The 22,803-nt window shown below is 50.7% G+C and overlaps 1 protein-coding gene across 1 annotated transcript; it reads right to left on the reverse strand.

Annotated features, from left to right (window-relative positions):
- Positions 1-21,230: 21,230 nt before the first annotated feature.
- LOC111144246 (transmembrane protein 158) lies at positions 21,231-22,500 on the reverse strand. Its single transcript, XM_022498465.1, has one exon. The coding sequence runs from the start codon at positions 22,498-22,500 to the stop codon at positions 21,610-21,612; it is 891 nt and encodes a 296-aa protein (XP_022354173.1). The 3' UTR covers positions 21,231-21,609.
- Positions 22,501-22,803: the final 303 nt, after the last annotated feature.

The following is a 22,803-nucleotide window of genomic DNA, read 5'->3' on the forward strand; positions in this document are numbered from 1 at the left end:
AAATCCAGTCAAGAAATGGGCAGAAGACACAAACAGACGTTTCTCTGAAGAAGACATCCAAATGGCCAACAGACAATGAAAAAATGCTAAACATCACTTGGCATCAGGGAAATACAAATAAAACCACAATGAGATACTACCTCACACCAGTCAGAATGGCTAAAATTAACCATTCAGGAAACAACAGATGTTGGTGAGGATGTGGAGAAAGGGGAACCCTCCTACACTGTTGGTGGGAATGCAAACTGGTGCAGCCACTCTGGAAAACAGCATGGAGGTTCCTCAAAAAGTTGAAAATAGAGCTACCTTATGGCCCAGCAATTGCACTACTGGGTATTTACCACAAAGGTACAAATGTAGTGATCCGAAGGGGCACATGCACCCCAATGTTTATAGCAGCAATGTCCACAATAGCCAAACTATGGAAAGAGCCCAGATGATGTCCATCAACAGACGAAAGGATAAAGAAGACATGGTGTACACACGCACACACACACACACACACACACACACACACACACACTGGAATATTACTTAGCCATCAAAAAAACTTACCATTTGCCATGATTTGGATGGAACTAGAGGGTATTATGCTAAGTGAAATCAGTCAATCAGAGAAAGACAATGATCATATGACCTCACTTATATGTGGAATTTAAGAAACAAAATGTAGGATCATAGGGAAAGAGGACAAAATAAAACAAGATGAAATCAGAGAGGGAGACAAACCGCAAGAGACTCTTAATCATAGGAAACAAACTGAGGTTTGCTGGATAGGAGGTGGGTGGGGGAATGTGGTAACTGGGTGATGAGCTTTAAGGAGAGCATGTGGGTTATATAACACTGGGTGTTATAAAAGACTGATGAATCGCTGACCTCTCTCTGAAACTGATAACACATTATATGTTAATTAGCTGAATTTAGATAATTAAAAAAACATAGCTACTAGAAATTTTAAAATTACACTTATCATTACATTTTCATTGGACAGCTCTTATCCAGCCCCTCTTGGATGCAGGGGCTTGGCATTTAGAAGTCTTAACTTTGGGGCCAGCAAGAGGGTCAAAATCCTACAGGCAACATAAATCTTGAATTCTTTTAATTTCCCTTCTTTGTGTTGGCTGCTGGGAAGCTCAGTGCCAATATTGAGATTTTTATCTAGGCATATCTGAATATTCTAAGCTTCCTTCTGGATGTATTTACCATTTTTCTTTTTCTTTTCTTTTGCCTCAATTCCAACAATCAATCATTTTTATTTCTTTTTATTGTACCTAATTTTTAAAGCCATCTTGAATCCCTTATGGAATAAGGTTTACAGGACAAGGTTGATGCTCTGCCCAGATCCCTCACGTCCCCTTTTACTGGTGTGTGTGTGTACATGCACGTGGATGTATGTGCTCGTGTGCATGTGTGTGTGTGTGTGTGTCCCTACCACCATTTCCAGTAGCCAGTCCCTGAGCCTCTTTTTTGGACATCCAGTCTTGGGCTATTAGGGGAAGTATTGTCTGAGAACTTACACCCCTCTGGGGTGACCCTGAACCAATGACTTGTGGGGTGTGAGAATGGGCTAGTCAAGTGTAGGTGTCCTGAGGGCAGGCCCTAGGAGGTTCTGAGGCAATCCTTTCATTTCAGCGCCTCCTATGGGACAAAATTGAAATCACCACCCTCCATGGGATTTTGCCTGAGATGGTACCCTGGCAAGACTTCCCCCCAGGGGGCACATCCTTCATAAATCACTTATATTCTAAGCTCATCTCAACGTCTGCTTGGGGAGTCTGACCCAAGACAGCCAGTGACACATTTTTAAATGTTAAAATAAATTTGAAAATATAGCAGTCTCTGTGGGTGTACATAGGAATGTGAGTTGGTTTAAAACAGCAAATTAAGTAAAAAATAAAGGCAGGCTCATTTCGGACTTGAACAGCAGGTGGGATCCTGTAAGTCATGGATGGTCACTTCTGTGGGGGCTGAAACCACCTCCGAGGATGGGGAGCGGGCTTCCCTGTGCCTCCCCGCTGCTATTCCCGGTACACAGGTGAGGCCAGAGGCTGGAACAGTGGGCACTCAACCCAAATAACCGTGTAGTTTCACCAGATGCATCGGGTCCACACTCCAGGTCCACCCCCGGCCAAGCGGAAGGAGGAAGCAGAGTAGGGGTGCCTGTGTCCCACAGGGCAGAGGGCTGAATGGAGATGGGGTTTGGTGCTGCCCTGTGTCACCACAGAGAGGGTTCCTAGAAGACCAGCCCTTCCTGGCAGCTTCAGAGAAGAGTCCTCTGCCCTCTATTGCTAACAGCAGCGGAAGTGTGCATGTGCGTGTATGTGTGTTGGTTGAACAGCCCAGAAGCCCTGGAAGCTCTGAGACATCTGAGAAACCTCTCAATTCAGGTCCTGCCCTCTGTGCAAAGGCAGGAGAGGGACACCTTAGTTCTTCCAAACAAGTGGGTCAGATCTCATCACCACCCCGAGCTTGGGTCTGGATTCTCTGTTGGTCTCCGGGGCAGGGCGCCACCTGGTGGTGGGTGCTCCAGGGTGGCGGAAGCTCTGGGCTCCCCTTCTCTTTCTCTTTTGCACAGCTGGTGTCAACGGAGGGGGCCGCTAAAGGGGCTGGAGGATAGAGAGTGAAGACTTACCCTCTGAAGCCTCAGACCTCCCTGGCAAGCCACTGCCTTGAGCGCATTTGCTGGCTTGCTGTGATGGAGGGCTTGGTTGGGGAAGTTGGAGCCGGATGCTAGCTTTCATCACGTGACACCTGAGACCTGTTGTTACAAGTTTCCAAGCCTCAATTTCTTACCTGCAAAGGAGAGATCAGAGAACCCACCTCCCTGGGCTCTTTGCAAAGAAGAAAAGATTTGAGATGATGCATTATCTGAGTTTGGGTTCCCCCAAAGCAGATCCTGAGAGATTGAGACGTAAGTTGTTTATTTGGGAGGGATCTCAGGACACAGGAGCACTTGAGGAGGGAGGGGAAGAAGACAGCGGGAGCAGTGTATCCCACGCGTGTGCTGCCACTGGGCCACCGGGCACTCTGTCCTTCTCAGCGCTGCTGACCCTGAGGGGTGAGGGAGCTGGGGTTTGTCTACACTGATTCCCAGCAGTCCCTGATTGAAGCTACTCCCGGGGTGTCTTAATGCCTCAGCTCTTCCGGCTTCTTTAGAGCTTGGATCCAGTGGGCTCCAGCAGCAGGGAGCGTCCTAGGATAGATTTAGAAATGACTGTGTTTGGAAGTTGGGCCAACATGCATGGGGAGGTGGTACAGGTGGGGGACCACCAAAATCTTCTGTATCCTTATTTTTAGGTTTGCAGAACAGAGTGCGGCACTAGTAACATCTCAATAAACAATCACTATGAAATAATAGGACACATCAGGGGTCCGATCCAGGCTCCCCTTCTCCACTCAAAGTGTGACATGGCTGATAAGCTAGAAAGGGCTGCAGATAGACTGTGTGCTGTGGGGAGTGCCAGAAGCTACTGGCCCTCCAAGCCGGGGTTTGGTTCCCCCATTTTACAGACAAGGAAACTGAGACTTCCAGAGTGTGAGAGCCATGCCTAAGGAGACACCAGCGCCAGTCTCCCAGGAGCAGGAACTGCTGTTCTTGCCTGTGCCAGGATTCTAGGGATTTTTTCATCCCGTACTTGAGTGAAGATGCTTTCTCTCTGAGCCCAGCCATGACCGTGCAGAAATTTGTTTCCTTATGTGAAATGTCAAGGCTGAATCTTTTATGTTCTGCCCTGGGTCTGCACCCAAGGGTGAACTCCATCCAAGCCCCACAGCTGCCTCCTGCCTCTGAGACTCTGGGAGTCTTGGAATAATAACAAAAGGTATAATTCTCCGTGGCAGGGGAGAGTGAGGGAGTAGTTTTATCCTTCTTGTCCTGCATCATTCGAACCCGGGAGAGAAGATGAGGGAATTGGTGGAAGTAAGAGAAGTTGTGACCCAATCTCACTCACTTCTGGGCTTGCCTACAGGCAACGTGGGAGCTGCCTGCCCATAGGGTCTGCGGCTGGTCTACCAGGAGTCAGAAACCCAGGGGATCATTCCTGCTCCAGGGGCAGGAATGGAGGGTCTGCTCAGCTTTCCTCCCCGAATGCCATAGCCCCAGGTCAGGAAAAGAGGAGGCCCAGCTGTAGGTGAGGGGGCAGAGAGCAGCCAGGGGCAGGGTGGACAGGTGGGGTGGCCCCCAAGGAGTGGGATTCTTTATTATTCTACTGGGCGGAGAACAAAGCTCATCTTTTATGGCCCACGTTCCATTCTCAGTTGGAGCCAGAAGAGCCTTTCCTTTATTGTCATTATTTTTAAAATATTTTTTTACTGTGGTAAAATATATATAACATAAAACTTGCCCTTTTAACCTTTTTTTCAGTGGCATTAATCACATTTACAGTATTTTGAAACCATCGCCACTCTGTTTCCAAAACGTTTTCATCACCCCAAACAAAAACCCCATAACCATTCATCAATAACTCTCCTTGCCCCCCTCCTCCAACCTGTAGTAACCTCTATGCTACCTTCTGTCTCTATGACTTTGACTGCTCCAAGTACCTCATATGAGTGGAATCAGACAGGATTTGTCTTTTTGTCAAGGGCTGATTCCACTCACCATAAAGACTTCAAGATTCATCCATGTTGTAACAGGTGTCAGAATTTCTCTCTCTCTTTTAAGATTTATTTACTTGAGAGAGCGAGCGTGAGAGCAGGGAGGGGCAGAAGGAGAGAGAGAGAAAATTTAGCAGACTCTGCGCTGAACGTGGAGCCTGATGTGGGGTTCGATCCCATGACCCTGAGATCACGACCTGAGCCAAAACCAAGAGTGGGCCACTCAACCAACTGCATCCCCCAGGGGCCCCAGAACGTCTCTCTGTTTTAAAGGCTAAATAATATTCCCTTGTATGTTTGTACCACATTTTGTTTATCCATTCATCACGATGGCCGTAAGCATTCCTTGACATATATACCCAACAATGCACTTTGGAAAGAGAGACAGATGAAGATGTCATCCAGCTCCTGTAGGATGGCTCGCTCAGGCCACTGAGGCCACGAGCGTTGATGATGCTTCACTTTGGTGATGCTTTGAGAACAGCAAATAGTGAAAGTAACATTCACATGTTCCCACCATGTGAGGAACGCATAAGCATGGAGCTAGCATTTGGTCTTCGGAGGTGACCTGGACAGGCTGCATGTCCCATGACAGCAAGATCCACTCTACACCCAGGCTCACCGTGTCCTACTGAGCATATGCTGATACTCAGTAAGTACTTTCTAATTATGGATGGAGAAAGAGAGAGGTTCGCCATCTTGGAGTCACACCACAACCAGTACTGTTTGTTGAGTGCCTACGTGGGTCTGGTGCCTCACAGACATTCCCATTCCTCCTCCCAGCAGCCCTGCAAGGACAGGTTTGATTGTGCCTGATTTAGGGACAAGAAAGCTGAGTTTTTGGGTATTTAACCCAAGGTAGTACATGGCACCCAGGACTCCGGTTGGAATCTCTGCTCTTGGATGGGTGTGGAGAAGAAGTCATTGCTTTTAAAATCTTTACAACAATACCTAGGAGGAGGTACAGTTATGCTTCCCATTTTACAGATAAGGAGACCGAGGCCTAGCAATGGCAGGGCTGGTATTTGAACCTGACCAGTCTGGTACACTGCGCACACCCTCTGCCCTGCTGATGGACCACATTTCTATAGATGGATTCCCTTCTGTATGAATCACTCCTCAAGTTCAAATGTCGAATACTGCCGGGTCTTCGGCTTCCCTCTGAGTGCAGCTGGCACGATGAAGTGAGTCTAGAGGGACTTGCTATCTCATCTGACTAATGAAGTATGATTTGGGGACTCCTGAATGAGGTAGATGTGGGTCATAATGGAACCCTGGCTCCACTCTGGTCATGGATCTATGTTTAGAAGGGCTTGGGGAGCTCCCTGAGATGGGGCTGGGATATTCCTGCGGGAGCTCCTGTCTGTCTGCTGCCTTCTCCACAGGAGAAAGACTCCTCGGCCATAGGAGAGCCTGGGGCTCCTCCCCACACTGAAGAAGCAGAAAATTGCACGCCTGTCCCTCTGTGCAGCAGTTCCCTCTGAGTCTGCAGGTGCCCATTTCGGCTGGGTTGTCGAGGAGAGGCAGCCATCTCTGAGATACCCCTCCCTCCACATCCTCAAAGCCCCCAGAGTGAGCCAGATTCCAGGTAGTGGGAGAGAGGGTGCTTGGAAAAGGCCGGGGATGATAGCTCTGGCTTATTTTCAAACATCAGCAATAAGACACCCCACTCACTGAGCCTGCATCCCTGCCAGGGAGTGCCCATGAGCTCTCCAGAAGGAGTCCTCCCCAGCTCTCCCGCTGCATGGTAATATTATCTTCCCCCTTCTGCAGATGAGGAAATTAAGCTCATGGGGTGCAGTGCTGAGCTCAAATGCAGACTCAGGTAAACCCCCAGTCCTCTGCCTCCTTGGGAGGTGCCTCAGGGCCCCGCTGTATCTCTGGGCAGGTAGGGAAGTCGGTGCTGGTGGGGGAGGTGGGACCATGGCATCCTGGGTGGAAGGCAGTGGAGAAATGTCCTCCTGGGCATCGCCCACTGCTGTCCAGAGCTCCTCCAGTTTCTCGGGGCTGGCTCTCTGGCAACCCAGGATAGAAGGCAAGCCCGTTTCTGCCCCCAGGTGCCCTAATCCAGGTGAGGCTTCTTGGAGCAACCACGTCAGGGCAGCTGCTGTTTCTTTGCAGGTGTCTACCTGGAGGGGTGTCCAGTAGGAACACCAGGTTTCATGGAGGCATAGGGGCTCTTAAAAAGAAAACGACCTGGGGGCACCTGGTGGGCTCCATCAGAAGAATGTGCAACTCTTGATCTCAAGATCGTGAGTTTGAGCCCCACATTGGGTGTAGAGATTTCTTAAAAATAGTAAATAAATAAAACTTAAAAAAAATTTCAGGACACCTCGGTGGCTCAGTCGTCAAGCATCTACCTTCAGCTCGGATCACCATCCAGAGTCTTGGGGTCAAGCCCCTCATCTGGCTCCCTGCTCAGCGGGGAGTCTGCTTCTCTGTCTCCCACTCCTCCTGCTTGTGTTTCCCCCCGGCCCCGTCAAATAAATAAAATCTTTAAAAAAAAAAAAAAAAAAGAAGAAAGAAGAAACGTTCCTTCTTTAAAAAAAAAAAAAAGAGAGAGATAGAGAATTCAAATATTGTATAGTCTTAAAAAAAAAACCAAACCCAGAAGGTCATAGGGGCTACGGAGGAATTCCATGGAATGTTCTCGGAGCCTGGGCTGGAAAGGTCCTGGAAGGAAACCACAGGGGTACAAGATTCTGGCTTGTAATTCAGTTCAACAGAGTATTCTGGAGACCTTGCTGTGGGCACATCTCTAGGACCCCAAGATGGCAAAATTCTGGGATTCCTTCTACCCTGGGGGAGGTTACATCCTGTTGCCCTATAGTGGATTTTGGAGCCACACACTTAGCCTTGATCTTGGTTCTGTTTCTCACCAGTGAAATAGCCTTGAGCAAGGGACATAAAGTCTCAGAGCTTCTCCTTCCTCTTTATCAGAGGATGGGAGTTGAGGCTGGGTGCCGCTGGTGAGGGAGAGAACACACTCCCTGAGTGTGTTCCCCAAGTCCTCAGCCCGTGGCAGTTACTGCTGTCCTTAATTTTAATTATTTGGCAGAGCAGTTAATAGTCAATTTGTCCAATAAAATACAGGCTGCCCAGTTAAACTTGAATTTTAGGTAAACAACAAATAATTATTTCAGTACAAGTCTATCCCAAATATTGAGTGAGACATACTTATACTAAAAAATTACTTGCCGTTCTTGCAGGGTATAAGGGAGTGGCTGGCCCTGCCTTAGAGTCCCCCCCACCCCTACCCCGCCCCAACCACCCAAGTTCTGGAGCCAAGCAAGTCCTCCTTCAGGGGAAAGGAAGCGTTTATAGCTGGTCAGGGAGCTTACCCTCTTGTTTGCCTGCTGCCTTCTCTGCCCCCAGGGTGCCCCAGCCTTGTTCTTGTCTCTATAGCCCCACCACCGTCCTGCCTGGGCCTCTGCCTATTCCTGCCCCAGACCCCAGACTCTTTCCATCTTTCATCTTTATCCATCTTTCATTCTCTACTGGACAGCAATTCCCGCTGCAGAGGGTGTGTGCCCACCAGGTGCCAGGCAGACTTTACGCCACGTCTACTATGGTCCCATAGGATCCTCTGATGCTGGGTCAGGGCGTCAGTGTAACAGGCCCTCCCTAGAGCAGCCAGAACCCTGTGGTGTTCCTGGTGATGGAGAAGAGTCACGCCTCCTGGGTGACAGACACTAGAGAGAGAGGATGGGGTCAGTGACCAACATGGGACTCCCCCTATTTCAAATCTAAGCTAAAGACACACGTTTTCATGAGAAGTGTAGAGGTGGCAATGTCTTCCAGAGGTCAATCTCAACCCTTTCTCTAACCACGTCACTTAATTGTTTACCTAGAGGGTCAGAAGGGAAGATTTTGAGGTTTTTGTTTCTTTGGGGTTGAACTTTTGAATTCTTGGTAACACTCCAGTTGGTTTTTGGCTGTTTCCCACCATTACAGCTTCCTGCTCCTCACATTCAGATTTGGTGTTGTTCTTTGGGGCGATCCAGGTTCCCTACGTTTTATACATCAGATCAAATTCCCATTGGAGGACCAGGAGACTCCCAGCAGACGAATTTGTTCAGCCAATATGGCTGAGATACTCCAAACAGAAAGGACACAGTGCCAACCAGGGCTGTGCATGGTTCTCTATCTTGGGAAAATGTCAGACCCTTGGATTGGATTCAAATGCGAGGAGAAGGCAAGCCAGTTTCTAAAAAGTGGATAAGAATCTTTACAGAGGAAGATACACGAAGAGCCAACAATCACATGAAAAACTCCATCTCATGGGTCATCCAAGAAATGCAAATTAAAACCACGATGAGAAAGTGCTACACACCCATTAGAACAGCTCAAATTAAGACCAGCCACACCAAACATTGAGGATGTGGGAGCAATCCGAACTCATACATTGCTGATTGGAGTGTAAGACGATACAAAAACTTCGGGGAAAATGGCATTCTTGTCAAGGCAAACATAAACCCGTGTCTACCCTATGACTTCCAGTTCCACATCCAGGTATTGCCCAAGAAAAACACAAACATGGGTCCACATATGGAAATTTTCTTTTTAAAATTTTATTTATTTATTTATTTGACACACACACACACACACACACACACACACACACACACACAGATCGCAAGTAGGCAGAGCGGTAGGCAGAAGGAGAGGGAGAAGCAGGCTCCCCGTTGAGCAGGGAGCCTGATGCGGACGCAGGGCTCCATCCCAGGACCCTGGGATCATGACCTGAGCTGAAGGCAGACGCTTAACTGACTGAGCCACCCAGGCACCTCACATACAGACATTTTCATGACAGCTTTAATAAAGTCACTCAAAACTGGAAAGAGCTCAGGTGTCCATCAGCTGCAGAGTGGATGGACTATGGTCCAGCCTCGGAACGGGATCCCACTCAGCGATAAAAAGAAACAAACTAGTGAAAGTTGCAGCAATGTAGTTGAATCTCACAGATAAGCTGAGCAAAAGTAGACATACACTGAAGAATCCCTAGTGCGATCACACTTATATGAAGTTCTAGAAAAGGGAAAGCCGACCAATGGCCAAAGATGGGAACAGTGGTTGCTCTCTCTCGTTCTCTCTCTCTCTCTCTCTCTCTCTCTGTGTGTGTGTGTGTGTGTGTGTGTGTGTGTGTGTGTTTTGTGAGCAGGGGCTGGTATGGCATGGAGATTATGGAGATGGTGGCTTAGAGACACGAGAGAACTTTTTGAGGTGATGGAACTGTTCTGAATCTTAATAGGGTCTGGGTTATGTGGCTGTATTTGTCAAAAGTGATTGTACACCTGCGATCTCGTTGCACATAAATTATACTCCAGACAAAAGAGAACACCACAAACTCCTGTGCCCTACATAAGTAAATTGATTAAATTTAAAAAATAAAAGAGAGGGGAAGAGAACACATTAAAAAATTTTTTAAAAAGATTTATTTATTTGAGAGGGAGAGCATGAGAAAGAGCAGGGACAAGGGGACAGGGGATGAGGGAGAGGGACAAGCAGACTCCGTGCTGAATGCAGAGCCTGTCGCAGATGCCACAACCCTGAGATCATGACCTGAGCCAAAATCAAGAGTCAGACATTTAAATGACTGAGCCGCCCAGGCACCCCGAGAACACATTTTAAAATCTCTTCCCCTTCAAAGTTGGATGCCTGGCATGCCTCACCCTACTCTGATAGAGAAGCCTCATGTTTCAGTGTCTGCAGATATTCTTGTCCATCCTGTTTTACAGATGAGATGACTGGGGCTCAGAAGGATTAACTAACTTCTCCAGAATCATCCACGGAGGGCTTGTTCCAGTCCTGACCCGCATCTGTCTGGCTCCATAACCCGCACCCGGCCACGTGCCTCGACTCCCATGTCAGAGGCTGGGCATGCGTACCCCGAGGTGCTGGGTCATGTGCCTGGAGAGAAGCAGATTTTACTCTTTGATGATAAAGTGAAATAATTACATTTTATGAAAACAAACAGACTGTAGTGTAGCAAACAAATTTTGCATGTATTTTATTTTATTTGTAAAGATTTTATTTATTTATTTGACAGAGAGAGAGGGAGAGAGAGAGAGAGTGTGTGTGTATATGAGCAGGGGCAGAGGGAGAAGGAGAAGCAGGCTCCCCGCTGAGCAAGGAGCCTGATGTGGGACTCGATCCCAGCCCTGGGATCATGATCAAAGGTATGCTTAAAGGCAGCTGCTTAACTGACTGAGCCACCCAGGTGTCCCTTTGCATACATTTTAAAAATAAAAATATTTAAGAAAAACTCCCCCTTGCAAAAGGTAGTATCAGGTAATAACTATTATATATATAATAAATGCCCCAGGGTGGAGGGGCATTGTCCATTGTGGCCACGGAAACTTTTATGGATGAGTTTGAGAACTAATTTGCTGCATCATTATACCATCATGCCAAGTATCTGAGCACCAGCTTCTGCCTCCAATGGCCTGTGCTGCTCACCCAGCAGCACTCTAGTCTGACGCTCAGGGTCAAGCACATCTGACTGGGAGATAGTCCCGCTTTTGGTGTGGCTCAATCTGCTATGTTCCCTGGTGAAATCTACCAGCTAGACAGACAGAAAGGGGCATGTAGCTTCCAAACATGCTGCATAAAGCCTCACCAAACTTAAAACGTAGGATCAGCACACTTGGCTGGCTCAGTCAGTGGAGCATGCGACTCTTGATCTTGGGGTTGTAGGTTCGAGCCCCACATTGTAGGATCTATCAGCTCAGGGAAGTTCCGCTTCTCTGTATCTTCAGGTGCAGGGGATTAATGTGTTAGGGAAGGATCGGATGCTTTCCCATGGCCTTTATTGCTTATCAAATGGAGAATGCAAATACTATTTTCCACACCGCTTCTAGCCCTTTGTCTGATGAGGGGACTCCCCCATCGTCTGAACCTTGGAAATGGTGCAGAGTGTGTGTCCACACACTACAGCAAAGGACCCGTCGGCTTGTTTTTGTATAACCTGTAGGTTGAGAATCATTTTTGCATTTGGAATGGGTGAAAAAAAAGAAAAAGAAAAAGAATTGGGGACATGAAATTTATATGAGATTAAAATTTCCGTGCCCCTCAGTATAGGTTTCCTAGAACAGAGCCACACTCATCCGTTTACATGGGATTTATGGCTGCTTTCGAGCGACAGCGGCAGAGCTGAGTAGGGAAAGACTGTACGGCCCACAAAACTGGAAATAGCTACTGCTTGGACCTTTCCAGAAAAGGGTTGCCAACCCCTGAGGGGGAACACAGGCGCATTGCCCAGACCCCATCAGGACTCTGTAGGGAGACAGAATTACCCGCACGATCTCTAGGGGGCGCGGTCTCTCCTCTCCCAGCAGAGTGTGGGTGGCGCTCCCAAATTCGACTTCTCAATCGATAGCCACCCTGTATCTAACACTAAGGCGAATGAATACTGGTACTAAACCTGTGGGACGCCCCTTATAACGCGGGTGCTGGGGAGTCAGGACTCGGTCGCAGAGGCAGAGGCAGGCACGTCAGACGTGACAGAGCCCGCTCTCCCTTGGCACAAGTTGGCAGGACTCCCGGAGGCAAGGCCAACTGGCCAGACCTCACCTGAGACTGGCAAAGGCCGGGAGGTCAGCACACAAGTGGGACAGGGAATTTGGGGTTCAGCAAGAGCATCTGAGCTTCACTCCCTGCCATTGCTGGGGGGACATAGAGGCAAGGGGTGTGTAGTGAATCCTGTGGGGGTTCCGTCCAGATTCCCCTGACGTGTCTGTGCATCTATCCCCTAGCTGTTAGGAGGGTGCACTGCTAACATCTCTTGGGGCCTCCTTCTCTGGGGAACTGGCCCCCCCTAAGTGGGGGAGGCCAGGGAGGCTGTGTAGCCCCTGCACCCAGACCTTGGCCTGTGAATGTGGGAAGCGGGAATACAGAAGACCAGGACCGTGCCCTAAGGTGGGACACCACGGGGGCACAATTCCTGTCCCAGAGCTCCCAGGCCATCAGGCTGCAGCTGATCCCAGCTGAGAGCACGTCCTCACTTGGCTCCTTCCTCTGCCCGGTCCTGCTTCCCTCACTCCTCTCCCTCACTCCTCTCCTCCGGAGAGCACCCCACAATAAACCCCTGGGCATGAGTCTCTCCGCCTCAGGATCAGCTTCTAGGGAGCCCAGTCCTGGACAAGATTCATTGCAGAAGACCTTAACATGGTCCAGTTACCATGAGTGGTGCTGAATACATTTTGACCCACGGATGGTTCCAGTCTTTGGCTGATTCGCCTGCCTCTGGCCGGATCGCGGTCCTTTCTCTGGGTCTTCTGTCTTCCGCACCTGCCCCTGCAGCAGGGCATCTGTGTGTGGCCTGACTGGGCCACGTGGAACAATGCCATCATTTGGGGGCAGCATTCTACAGCAGTAATATCCTTCCTGCTTACTGAATCTCGGAATTCATTTTCGCACCGAAGACATCGCATAAACCCAGACAATACATGGCGGCTCTGGGTTAAGACCCGGGGAGATGAATCACGTCGTTCATCCTCAAACCTTGTGTTCCTTATCAGCCTCATCTGGATCCTCAGACACAGAGTGGACGCATGGCTGGGAGGGGTGGGCAGATTGGTCTGGCTTTGATGTGTGTCTGCAAATGAAAAACTTGGGATGAGAAAGAGAGAAGACCTCGCTCCCCTACACACACGTTCTCTGTCTCCATCAGCCCTTTGGCCCTTGGATAGATTTCAATATCCTTTACAGCTGATTTCTGCCCTACGTATTAGGAATCAGCCTTTATATACCACCTGCCCCAAGAAGCCCTCCATGACCTTCTGCAGAGGTGGGGGACCACCCAGGAGCCCCTGAGTGGGGAAAGCAGAGTGCTGAGAAGCAGGCACTCTGGGGTTAAAATAGAGCACAAGCATTTGGCCACCTGCCAATAAATATGAGCCATGGTCCCTTGTGGGTGCTGGCTTTGTGGCTGAGACTGATCCTTATCTCAAGAAGGATATTCTCCTGGGGCGCCTGGACCCTGCACCTCTTTAAGTAGAGGATTGAACCTCTGTCTTCGGCTCAGGTCATGATCTCAGGGTCCTGGGATCGAGCCCCGCATTAAGCCCTGCATCCAGCCCCGCATTGGGCTCTCTGCTCAGCAGGGAGCCTGCTTCCCCCTTTCCCCTCTGCCTGCTGCTCTGCCTACTTGTGATCTCTCTCTCTCTGTCAAATAAATAAAATTTAAAAAAAAGAGAAGAAGCATATTCTTTCATTTCTCTATGGTGTGGCACTGGTATAATAAAGAAAAGTTTTCAAAAAACAGTTAAGTACAGCATCATTTCGGTTTTTAATATAATATAAATAATTAGTGTAAACATAGGCTGGAAGTATTTCCACCAAAATGCTTGCAGGACACATTTTGGGGCAGTTTGGAGATGAGCTCTCTTTCCTTTCTTTTTTATTTATCAACGTTTCTGATCCTTCTACCGGGGCTATACATGATCTGTATTCAACCAAGGGTGCAAAGATGATTCTTTGTAGAAAAGCGTCCTTTCTTTTTTTAAAATTTTTATTTATATATATGACAGAGATAGACACACACAGAGAGAGAATACAAGGAGGGACAGTGGGAGAGGGAAAAGCAGGCTTCCCACTGAGCTGGGACCCCAATGTGGGGCTTGATCCCAGGACCCTGGATCATGACCTGAGCCTAAGGCAGACGCTTAACCATCTGAGCAACCCAGGCGCCCTGAAAAGTGTCCTTTCTGAGACATGTTAACCAACACAAAAGCCCTCTTTGGGAGGTGGTGACAGCTAGGAGGGGGTGCCTTGGGCTGTGCCTCTCAGGGTGGGGAGACGCCTTTTGGAACTTGGTGATTCGAGCCTTCCAGGGCTGAAGGGGAGAACTATTCAGGGGCAGAAAACAGTTGACAGAGCCTTCCTCTCTGGGTAGCTCTTGTGGGAGGGAAGCCAACAGAACCTGCTCCCAGTGGTTGTCTCCAGCCAGTGGCCATCCCTGGGTTGGTCCCCAGGATGTCCTCCTACTCTCCATCCTTCACCTGCCTCCGGCTATGGCTCCAGACCACTCACTCCGCCAGTCCCAAATAACCATGACAAATAACAGAATTATTGTTGCCCGTGCCCTTCTCCTCCAGCAACTGCCCAGTTTTCTAGGAACACGAGAGATGACGTGGGTGCCGTATAATGTATACTTAAAGCCCGTGGTCAGAACATCAGCATCTTTCTTACTAGAAGAGCCACAGAATTTAACCTGAACCAGAGCACATCTATGATCATCAAATATTCTGAAATAAGATTCCAAGGTACTCTAATGATAAAAATCACTATTCTAGGTGATGACACAGCATGTGTCGTGACTTAAGTCCGTAATGGCTAGTGTACAAGGAAGGAAACCCAAGAGGTAGGCTGGAATTCACTATCGGATCCTCGGGCAGAGAACCACTGTGTTCCCACGACAGGGAAACAGCAAGAACTTGGAGAAGCTGCCGCATGGTCATGGAATAGGGGCTCTTAAAGTTCCATATGGGTTTCAAACCTGCAGTGGGGGGCCAGACCTCGAGGGGGTGGAGAGCTAAGGGGTCGGCAATCTTGCTGCCCCTCCACCCCATGCCTGGCAGACCTCAGGAAGTCTGACGGAACTGCCCAGGGGCCCAGCGAGAACACTGGTCCCAGAGCCAGAAAGTGGGTCTTGGAGGGCACCCTGAATGGAGGTAGGTTTTTCCTAGAGTGCCAGAAAAGCTTAGTGGGAGACGATCTGTATGCAGAGTCCAAATGGGGCCTTAGGGGTTATCAAGATGCAAATTATTTCGATTTTCACCACTGCTCCTATGCAAGTGCAGAAAATCCCAGGTCCTTGGCATCCCAAAAGCTCACCCCAGGACTCTAGGAGATAGTTTGGACAGTGGGAATATCAAGAAAATGCTAAGGGGATGGCAGGGAGACAGATTTAATTGTCCCGGGTGTGCAGCAGGCATGCCACCAGTCCTTACGGGACCACAGGGAATCCTTACCCTCCTTGAAACATGCTTCGACCCGTCCTGTCCTGGGTGTGGCAGAAATCACCGGATGTCAGTGCTGGCATGGAGGATACCAAGGCTGGCCTGATAGCTGGAAGAGAGGGGTGGGAGAAGAAGGGGCTTCCCAGGAGGCAGTTAAAGGAGGAGGCTGTGGACCGTAAGGAGTCTGCTGTTAGGAGAGCACTTGGCTTTGGAGCAAACCGTAGGAGCTGAGCAGGGACGGGCTTGCCAGGTAGGAGTGGAAGAAGTTACTCCGAGCTGATGGGAAGGGGTAGGCACAGAAGAATGGCTTCTTGAAAGTTTCTGAGAGCTGGAGACCAGTAGGACTCTTGCCCTCAGGGCAGGGCTCAGGAAAGACAGGGAGTGAGAGAACAAGAAGTCCCAGAGGCCAAGACCTGGCAAGGAAGATCTAGGGGACCCCGGGGTCTGTGGAGGCTAAGTATGAGCAGACTTTGTGGAGCGATTTGCCCTAAAACCGAAGTGTGAGCAGGGAAGAGCCAGGGAGAGAAGGCAATGCCCGGTCAGTGCCTGCCCACAGCGACTACAGTAAGAAATCTGTGTTCTTTTTCATTTATGCTCCCTGAGAGGTCCTCCCATGCTACCGCCCAGAAGGTCAGGCACAGTAGAGCCAGGAAAGGCCAAGGCACTGTCTCTAGAGGATTGCCCTGGGATGGAAGTAGGGGTAACAGAAGGGCCACCAGCAAGAGACCAGGCAGGGGACAGCTCTCCGAGCACCCATAACGAAGTGTGAGGTGTGGGCCACAGTGGCCACCCCACAGCAACCCGATGGGTCTGGGGCGCTGGTCTCTGCCCTTCTGTCCTCTCCTTGGAGACATTCCCTCCCACTGTTCCCAGGGAAAGACTCAGCCACGTACCGAATGTCTGTATTTGCTCTTAATGTTCCCAGTCCCTATAACTTTAAAACTCTTCTCCTACCTATTTGGGAAATGTAGGATTTTTCCCCAGTGAAAGGAGAAAAATGGCACAGTGAAGCCCAGCCTCCTTCTTGCCCTGAATGTCAGTGAATTAGTCATGTCTGGGCAGTGGGAGAGGGGCTAGGTCAGGAGAGAGGTGGTGTCTGCTCTGACCTCTCCATTCCTTTCTCCCCATTTTCATTCTAACTCCACCCCACGCCCTTGCTCCCTAGATGACTCCTACTTCACAGGATCCAGAGTGCATTTTTGTCCGAATCTTTCAGACTGAATTCTTTGGGGACCCACTTTGCCCAAAGTGGAACCACTATCAGGCTGATAAATCTCCTTCACTTACGAAATTCTGAGGGGCAGTCTAGCTGCCAGTGTGGGCAGGTGATATGGGGACCACAGGAGGAGAGTCTCAGGATGGCATTCCTGGGGTGAACTCTTTGTCTGCTCAGCAAGTCCTGGGATTCTGGGTGCCCTGTTGGTCACAGTGGTGTTGGGTGTCAATGCTGCTCCTGCTACCAAGTTCTGCTCTCCTCTGGGGAATGGAAGCACGACTTCCTCGGCTCCTCTGTCGTTGGGTGGGGCCATATGACTCCTTCCAATCAACGAATGGACAGAATGTGACTTCTTGGCTGGAGCCTTGAATAGCCTTGAGTTTCCTTCCTCCTAACTGGGTGATGTGGCCATACTGTCAGATCAAAGTCACGCTCAGCCTGGATCCCTGAGTGATTCCAAAGAGCAGAACCGCTGCTGACTTTGACCGTATGGCATAGGAAGGAATATGTTTTTCTCATGTTAAGCTGATGAGCTATCAGGATGGTAAAGTGCAGCAGTGCCACCCAGCGGATGCCGGCTGATACCATCATTTGAGAAGGAACAGGAACAGACTTTCTTTTGACATGTGTATCTAGGAGGCGTGATGATTTTTTTTTTTTAAGATTTTATTTGACACAGAGAGAGAGCACAAGCAGGGGTGCAGCAGGCAGAAGGAGAAGCAGGCTCCCCACTGAGCAGGGACCCCCGACCCGGGACTCGATCCCAGGACCCCAGGATCATGACCTGAGCCGAAGGCAGATGCTTAACTGACTGAGCCACCCAGGCATCCCTGAGGCCTGATGATTAAACAAGCATTGGCATTAGGGGATAGTGCCCTTATTACCGCTGATTGTGGAAATTACAGAGCTACCCAAATGGAAGAGAAAAAGTAGAAACATGAGATCTGGGTAAAAGAATTCAAATGGAGGGGCGCCTGGGTGGCTCAGTGGGTTAAGCCTCTGCCTTTGGCTCTGGTCATGATCTCAGGGTCCTGGGATCGAGTCCCACATCGGGATCTCTGTTCCAAGAGGAGCCTGCTTCCCCCTCTCTCTCTGTCTGCCTCTCTGCCTGCTTGTGATCTCTGTCTGTCAAATAAATAAATAAAATCTTAAAAAAAAAAAAGAATTCAAATGGAAATCACTTATGAGACCTGCTCCTGGGGTGTTTCTTGTTCCCAATGACCAGGTGGCTGGGACAGTTCTGCATCTCGTTAGGTAAATTGCCCATCACTGGATTGGGTTCCTGAAGATGCTGGCTGTGAGCTAGAGATCAGTGTGCAGGAGGTTGGTTAGGGAGTGCTCTTGGAGTAAGCCTGCGGGAGGGAAGGGGTGGAAAGAGACGGGAGAGGGCAGAGCCAGAAGCCAAGCCTCTCTTGGGTCTCAGTGGAAGCCTGAGCCAACGCTGCAAGGAGTTGGGAGGTCTCCCTAGAGGGCCAGGTGTTTATATTGGTTGATTGGTTAAGGGACTCAGTGCCCCAGGAAGGGGGTGTGGCTCTCTTCAGCATCGGCAGGCCCTAGGGGAGATCAGGGTGTTCCGATAGAGCCCAGGAGTGGCTCGCGTGATGAATGCAGAGAACTCGGTAGGGCAGGCTACAGCAGTGGCTTGATTCTGGAGGGTGGGTACACATCCTCAGGGGTAAACTCTTGCTCAGGAGAACAAATAATAACTGGGAATGATGATTTATCCTGGGGACTTGGCTAGGTCACTAGCAGCTCAAAGCAGCCCTCAGGAGGCTTGAAGAATGGGCTGGAATCTGGAGATTTGGTACGCACGCACACATACTGACTGGCCTTTAGTAAAACGCATGCTTGGATGCGTTTTACCACTGAGATGATGCAAGTCAAAGTCGCCACAGAGCGCAGACCCCACCACTGCACTTGGAGGCCCCCGGCCCCCGACTTACTCTGCCCTGTGGTCAATTCCAACTAAACAGGGACAAAAAGGACACAGGCTCCATCCTGACTTTGTAGCTTCCTGCTTGGAGTTCCGGATCTCAGAGAGCTGCCAAAGTCAGCATAGAAAAAAATCAACCAGTCCATTGGTTTTATACATGCAGAATATATATGTGTGTATACACATACAGGTCGACTCCATGAGCAGTTTGGAAAATGTCCCTTTAGGAAGGTCTATTGTTGCTGCAATAGAAATTGATATTCCAAGCCCACCCTAAAAAAGTATTCATTGGGGCCCATGCTATGTATGTATGCATGTATATATGTATAGTGTGTACATATGTAACACACATGCAAATAGATGTCCTTTTCTATGAAGTGTCTGAGTGTCTCATTTCAAATGAAAGCTCTCTGGCTTCTTTGGGCGTATGACTGCACAGAATCAGACAGTGCTGGGGTGAGGGGGCAGACCTTGAGTGACTAGCTCCCAATTCTGGGAAAGGAAGTTTTTGGTGATGAAAAAGTACCAGGTGGAAGGCAGAAGAAGAACAAGACTTGGTCTCAGCTCTGCCTCCACAATCATGTAGTTGTGTGATTATAGACAAAAGGCAGAAACCTTTTCGGCCCTCGGTTTCTATCTTGGGAAAAAGCAGGGAGAGTGAGTGAGTGTGTGTGTGCGTGTGTTACCAGGAATACTTAATGTGGGGGCTCCTGGATGGCTCAGTGGGTTAAGCTTCTGCCTTTGGCTCAGGTCATGATCTCAGGGTCCTAGGATGGAGCCCCGCATTGGGCTCTCTGCTCAGCAGGGAGCCTGCTTCCCCCCCTCTCTCTGCCTGCCTCTCTGCCTACTTGTGATGTCAAATAAATAAATAAAATCTTAAAAAAAAAGGAATACTTAATGTGCTTTCCAGAATTACAAATACTGTGATTATATGAAAATTGACCAAGGTTAGCAGTTATTGGTGTATCCCCCGCTAGATAACACAGGGCTGGAAAAGAGTGCAGCTCATTGACCGCTTTGCTTTGGAGCACAAGATTTACAGGGACTTGTGAGGCTAGTAGGTTTGCATCACATTGAACTTCAATGTCTGGACTGGGAGGAGGAGGAGGCCATCACCCTCCCCTCCTCCTCTCTCATGGCTGGCCTTGGCTAGAGAAAGCCCGGGGTTCCAAAGAGGCAGATGGGTAGTTGAAGCTGCAGGGCAATGACCCAACCTCTTCTTCAGTTCCTGTGGAGTGGGGTCTCATGTCTTTGATATCATAGAGACAACCCAAGATAAAAGGAGGCTACGTATTTTGGAGGTTCCCTTTCGCTAACCCACCGTTCTCAAACTTGACATGCATCAGGGTCCCTTAGAGTGCTGGCTAAAACGGATGTGTGGGCCCCACCCAGAATTTCTGATTCAGTTGGTCCTGGATGGGGTCTCAGTTTTGCATCTCTAGCCAGTTCCCTGGTGCTGCTGGCCCAGAGACCCTACTCTGAGAACCACAGCTCTGGGACAATATCAAGTATTCACTCGAAAATGGGGAGGAAATGGAACAAGGGAAAGTAGTTTTAAAATCTTTTAAAGAGGTCTTTAAAATTGTTTTTATATGGAGTCAATTTAAGGACTACTCGTTTATCCTTCTTCTGAAAACCAGGAAAAATCTGAAAGTACTACCCAGCAGATATTACATTGTGGAAGCCGGGAGTGAGGAAAGTCTTGTGATTGGGAACTAGAGTTGATTGACCAAGGTCAATCAAGAATTGACCTTAAAGAAAAAAAATCTTATTAATGCCAAAATAATATCACAGGTTTTAAAACTAGCTTTTGAAATGTGCTCCTATGCTAACACTTGACACATATGAAATGGAAATCTACATGCTTTTTAAAATGTGTCGTTTCCTTGAAAGATACCTTGCTCAAGGGATATTACTGACTTTACCATTTTTGCATTTTACTGGGTGTTTCACAGACTGTGAGGCAGGGGACCAAAAGGCAAATGACATAAAACCCTGTATGCCACCGTGACAAATGTCAGTGAGGCTGGGGGTGGGGATGGGTGGTTACTGGAGGACAGCCTGGTGAGAGCTAAAACAATTACCATTAGGGCAAGTAACAGAGTTTCCAATCTCCTGCCTCGCCTACATAGGGGAGGGAAGACAGATAGCATCAGCCCCTCTCACTCTGGAGCATCCCTCCTTCAGGTTTCAGGGCAACAACTTGTAATTCTTGGATTCCTTTTCCTAAATCAAATAAAGAAAAAGCTACATACGCATCTCTGGAGGAAAATGTCTGTATTAAAAGCCAAAAACCACAGAAGTACAAGAAACGCCCACCAGGCCACGTCACTGGATAGATCGACTTGGAAAAGGTTCATAAAGTTCATTTTTAGCGGTAACAATATGTGGGTGTGAAATCCTTCCCATGCCTCCCCCCCCCTTAAATAAATTAAAAAACAACAAACTTCAAATACTATGTTTGGATACAAAGAGCTTCTCTTCCTACAGCAATAGCAATTTGATTTTTTTTTTTTTTACTAAAACTTTCATTTAAAACAGGTATTAAATATATAAAACAAATACACAGGATTTGGTCATTTTCTGCCATGAATATAGGGCACGTGGGTGCGGGGAGGGAGGGGGGCAGGGGGATACAATAGAGGGGAAAGGGCCCCGTCTCCCCCCTGTCTGTTCTCCTAGCTGCGGATCCCACCCTTCGGCGCAAGGGCTGGCACCTGCCTTTCGGAACGACGCGCGGCACGCAGGTCGCTGGGCCAAGCCGCTGGGGCCCCTCCGGCGGCCCCCTCCCGGGAAGGAGAACTAACGGTCACTACAGCACGAAGCACACGGGCCGAGTCTCCCGGCGGGAAAGGCACCCGAGAGCGCGGCCACAGGGCTGACGCGGGGAGGAGCGGGGCGGGTCACTTGGCCGCCGCCCCCGAGGTGACGGCCGCGGCGGCGGCGGCGGCGGCGGCAGCGGCTGCAGCGGCGGCGGCGGTGGTCCCCGCGGGCACCGCGGCGGGGGCGGCGGCGGCGGCGGCGCTGGCGGTGGTCCGACGCTGCTCCATGCCGTTGGGCAGGAAACCGGCGATGATGGGCACCGGCCAGATGAGGGCGGCCACGCTCCACACGACGATGACCAGGGTCATGAAGCAGGCGACCAGCGTGGACTCGATGGGCTTGCGGTTCAGCCGCCAGCCCGGCTCACCCTGCAGCTCCTCCAGGCTGAAGTCCAGGCAGCAGAAGTGCAGCGGCTCGCCCTGAAGCCACAGCGGCCCGGGGGGCTCAGCCGCGGGGTAGGCGGGCAGCGCGGTGGGCGCCCCGGAGGCGGCGGCGGCGGGCCGCAGGCGGCCCGGGCGGCGGCCGCGCACCCAGCCGCAGCCCACGCAGAGGCGCAGGTCCTGCTGCGCGCCGCCGGCCGCCAGCCCCAGGTGCTCGATGAGCAGCGGCGGCCCGACGCGGTGGAAGGCTGCTGCGAAGAAGGCGCGGCCGTGCGCGTTGGTGGAGAAGAGCAGCAGGTCGCACTGGAAGCCCCGCGGGCGGCCCCAGCGCACGAGCAGCGAGCTCAGCATCTGCCGCTGCACGCTGATGTTGCACGGCGCGGCCGCCGCCGCCTCCTCCGGGCCCGGGCGCTCGGGGGGCCCGGGAGCCGCCGAGGCCAGCAGCCGCGGGGCGACGGGTTCGCCCGCGGACGACGCGTTCACGGAGGCGTTGGGGGGCGCCCCGCCGAGGCCCGGCGCGTCCACGGCCCCGCCGCGGGCGGGCGGCAGCGGGCAGGCGGCGGCCAGCAGCGCGGCGAGCAGGAGCAGCATGGCCTGCGGCGGGCGCCTACGCGCGCGGGGCGGGCGGCGGCTGCATGGCGCACGGGCGACGGGCCGGCGAGCGGACGACGGGACCGCGGGAGCCGGCAGCCGGGCGGAGTGGGGGCGCGCCCGGCACCTGGCAGCCCGCGGGGGCGGCGCGGAGGCGGCAGCGGCGGCGACGGCGGCGACGGCGGCTCGCTCGGCTCGGGGATCCCTCCCGGCCCGGCTGCGTCTGGGGTTCCCCGCCGCCCCCGCCGCGGGGGCCCTCGGACAGCCGGGCTGCTCTGCAGGGCCCGGCGCTCGCCCGGAGCA

The sequence above is a fragment of the Enhydra lutris genome, unplaced genomic scaffold (genome assembly GCF_002288905.1).
Source record: "Enhydra lutris kenyoni isolate GAN:26980312 unplaced genomic scaffold, ASM228890v2 scaffoldscaffold10, whole genome shotgun sequence".
In the NCBI taxonomy this organism is placed as follows: domain Eukaryota; kingdom Metazoa; phylum Chordata; class Mammalia; order Carnivora; family Mustelidae; genus Enhydra; species Enhydra lutris.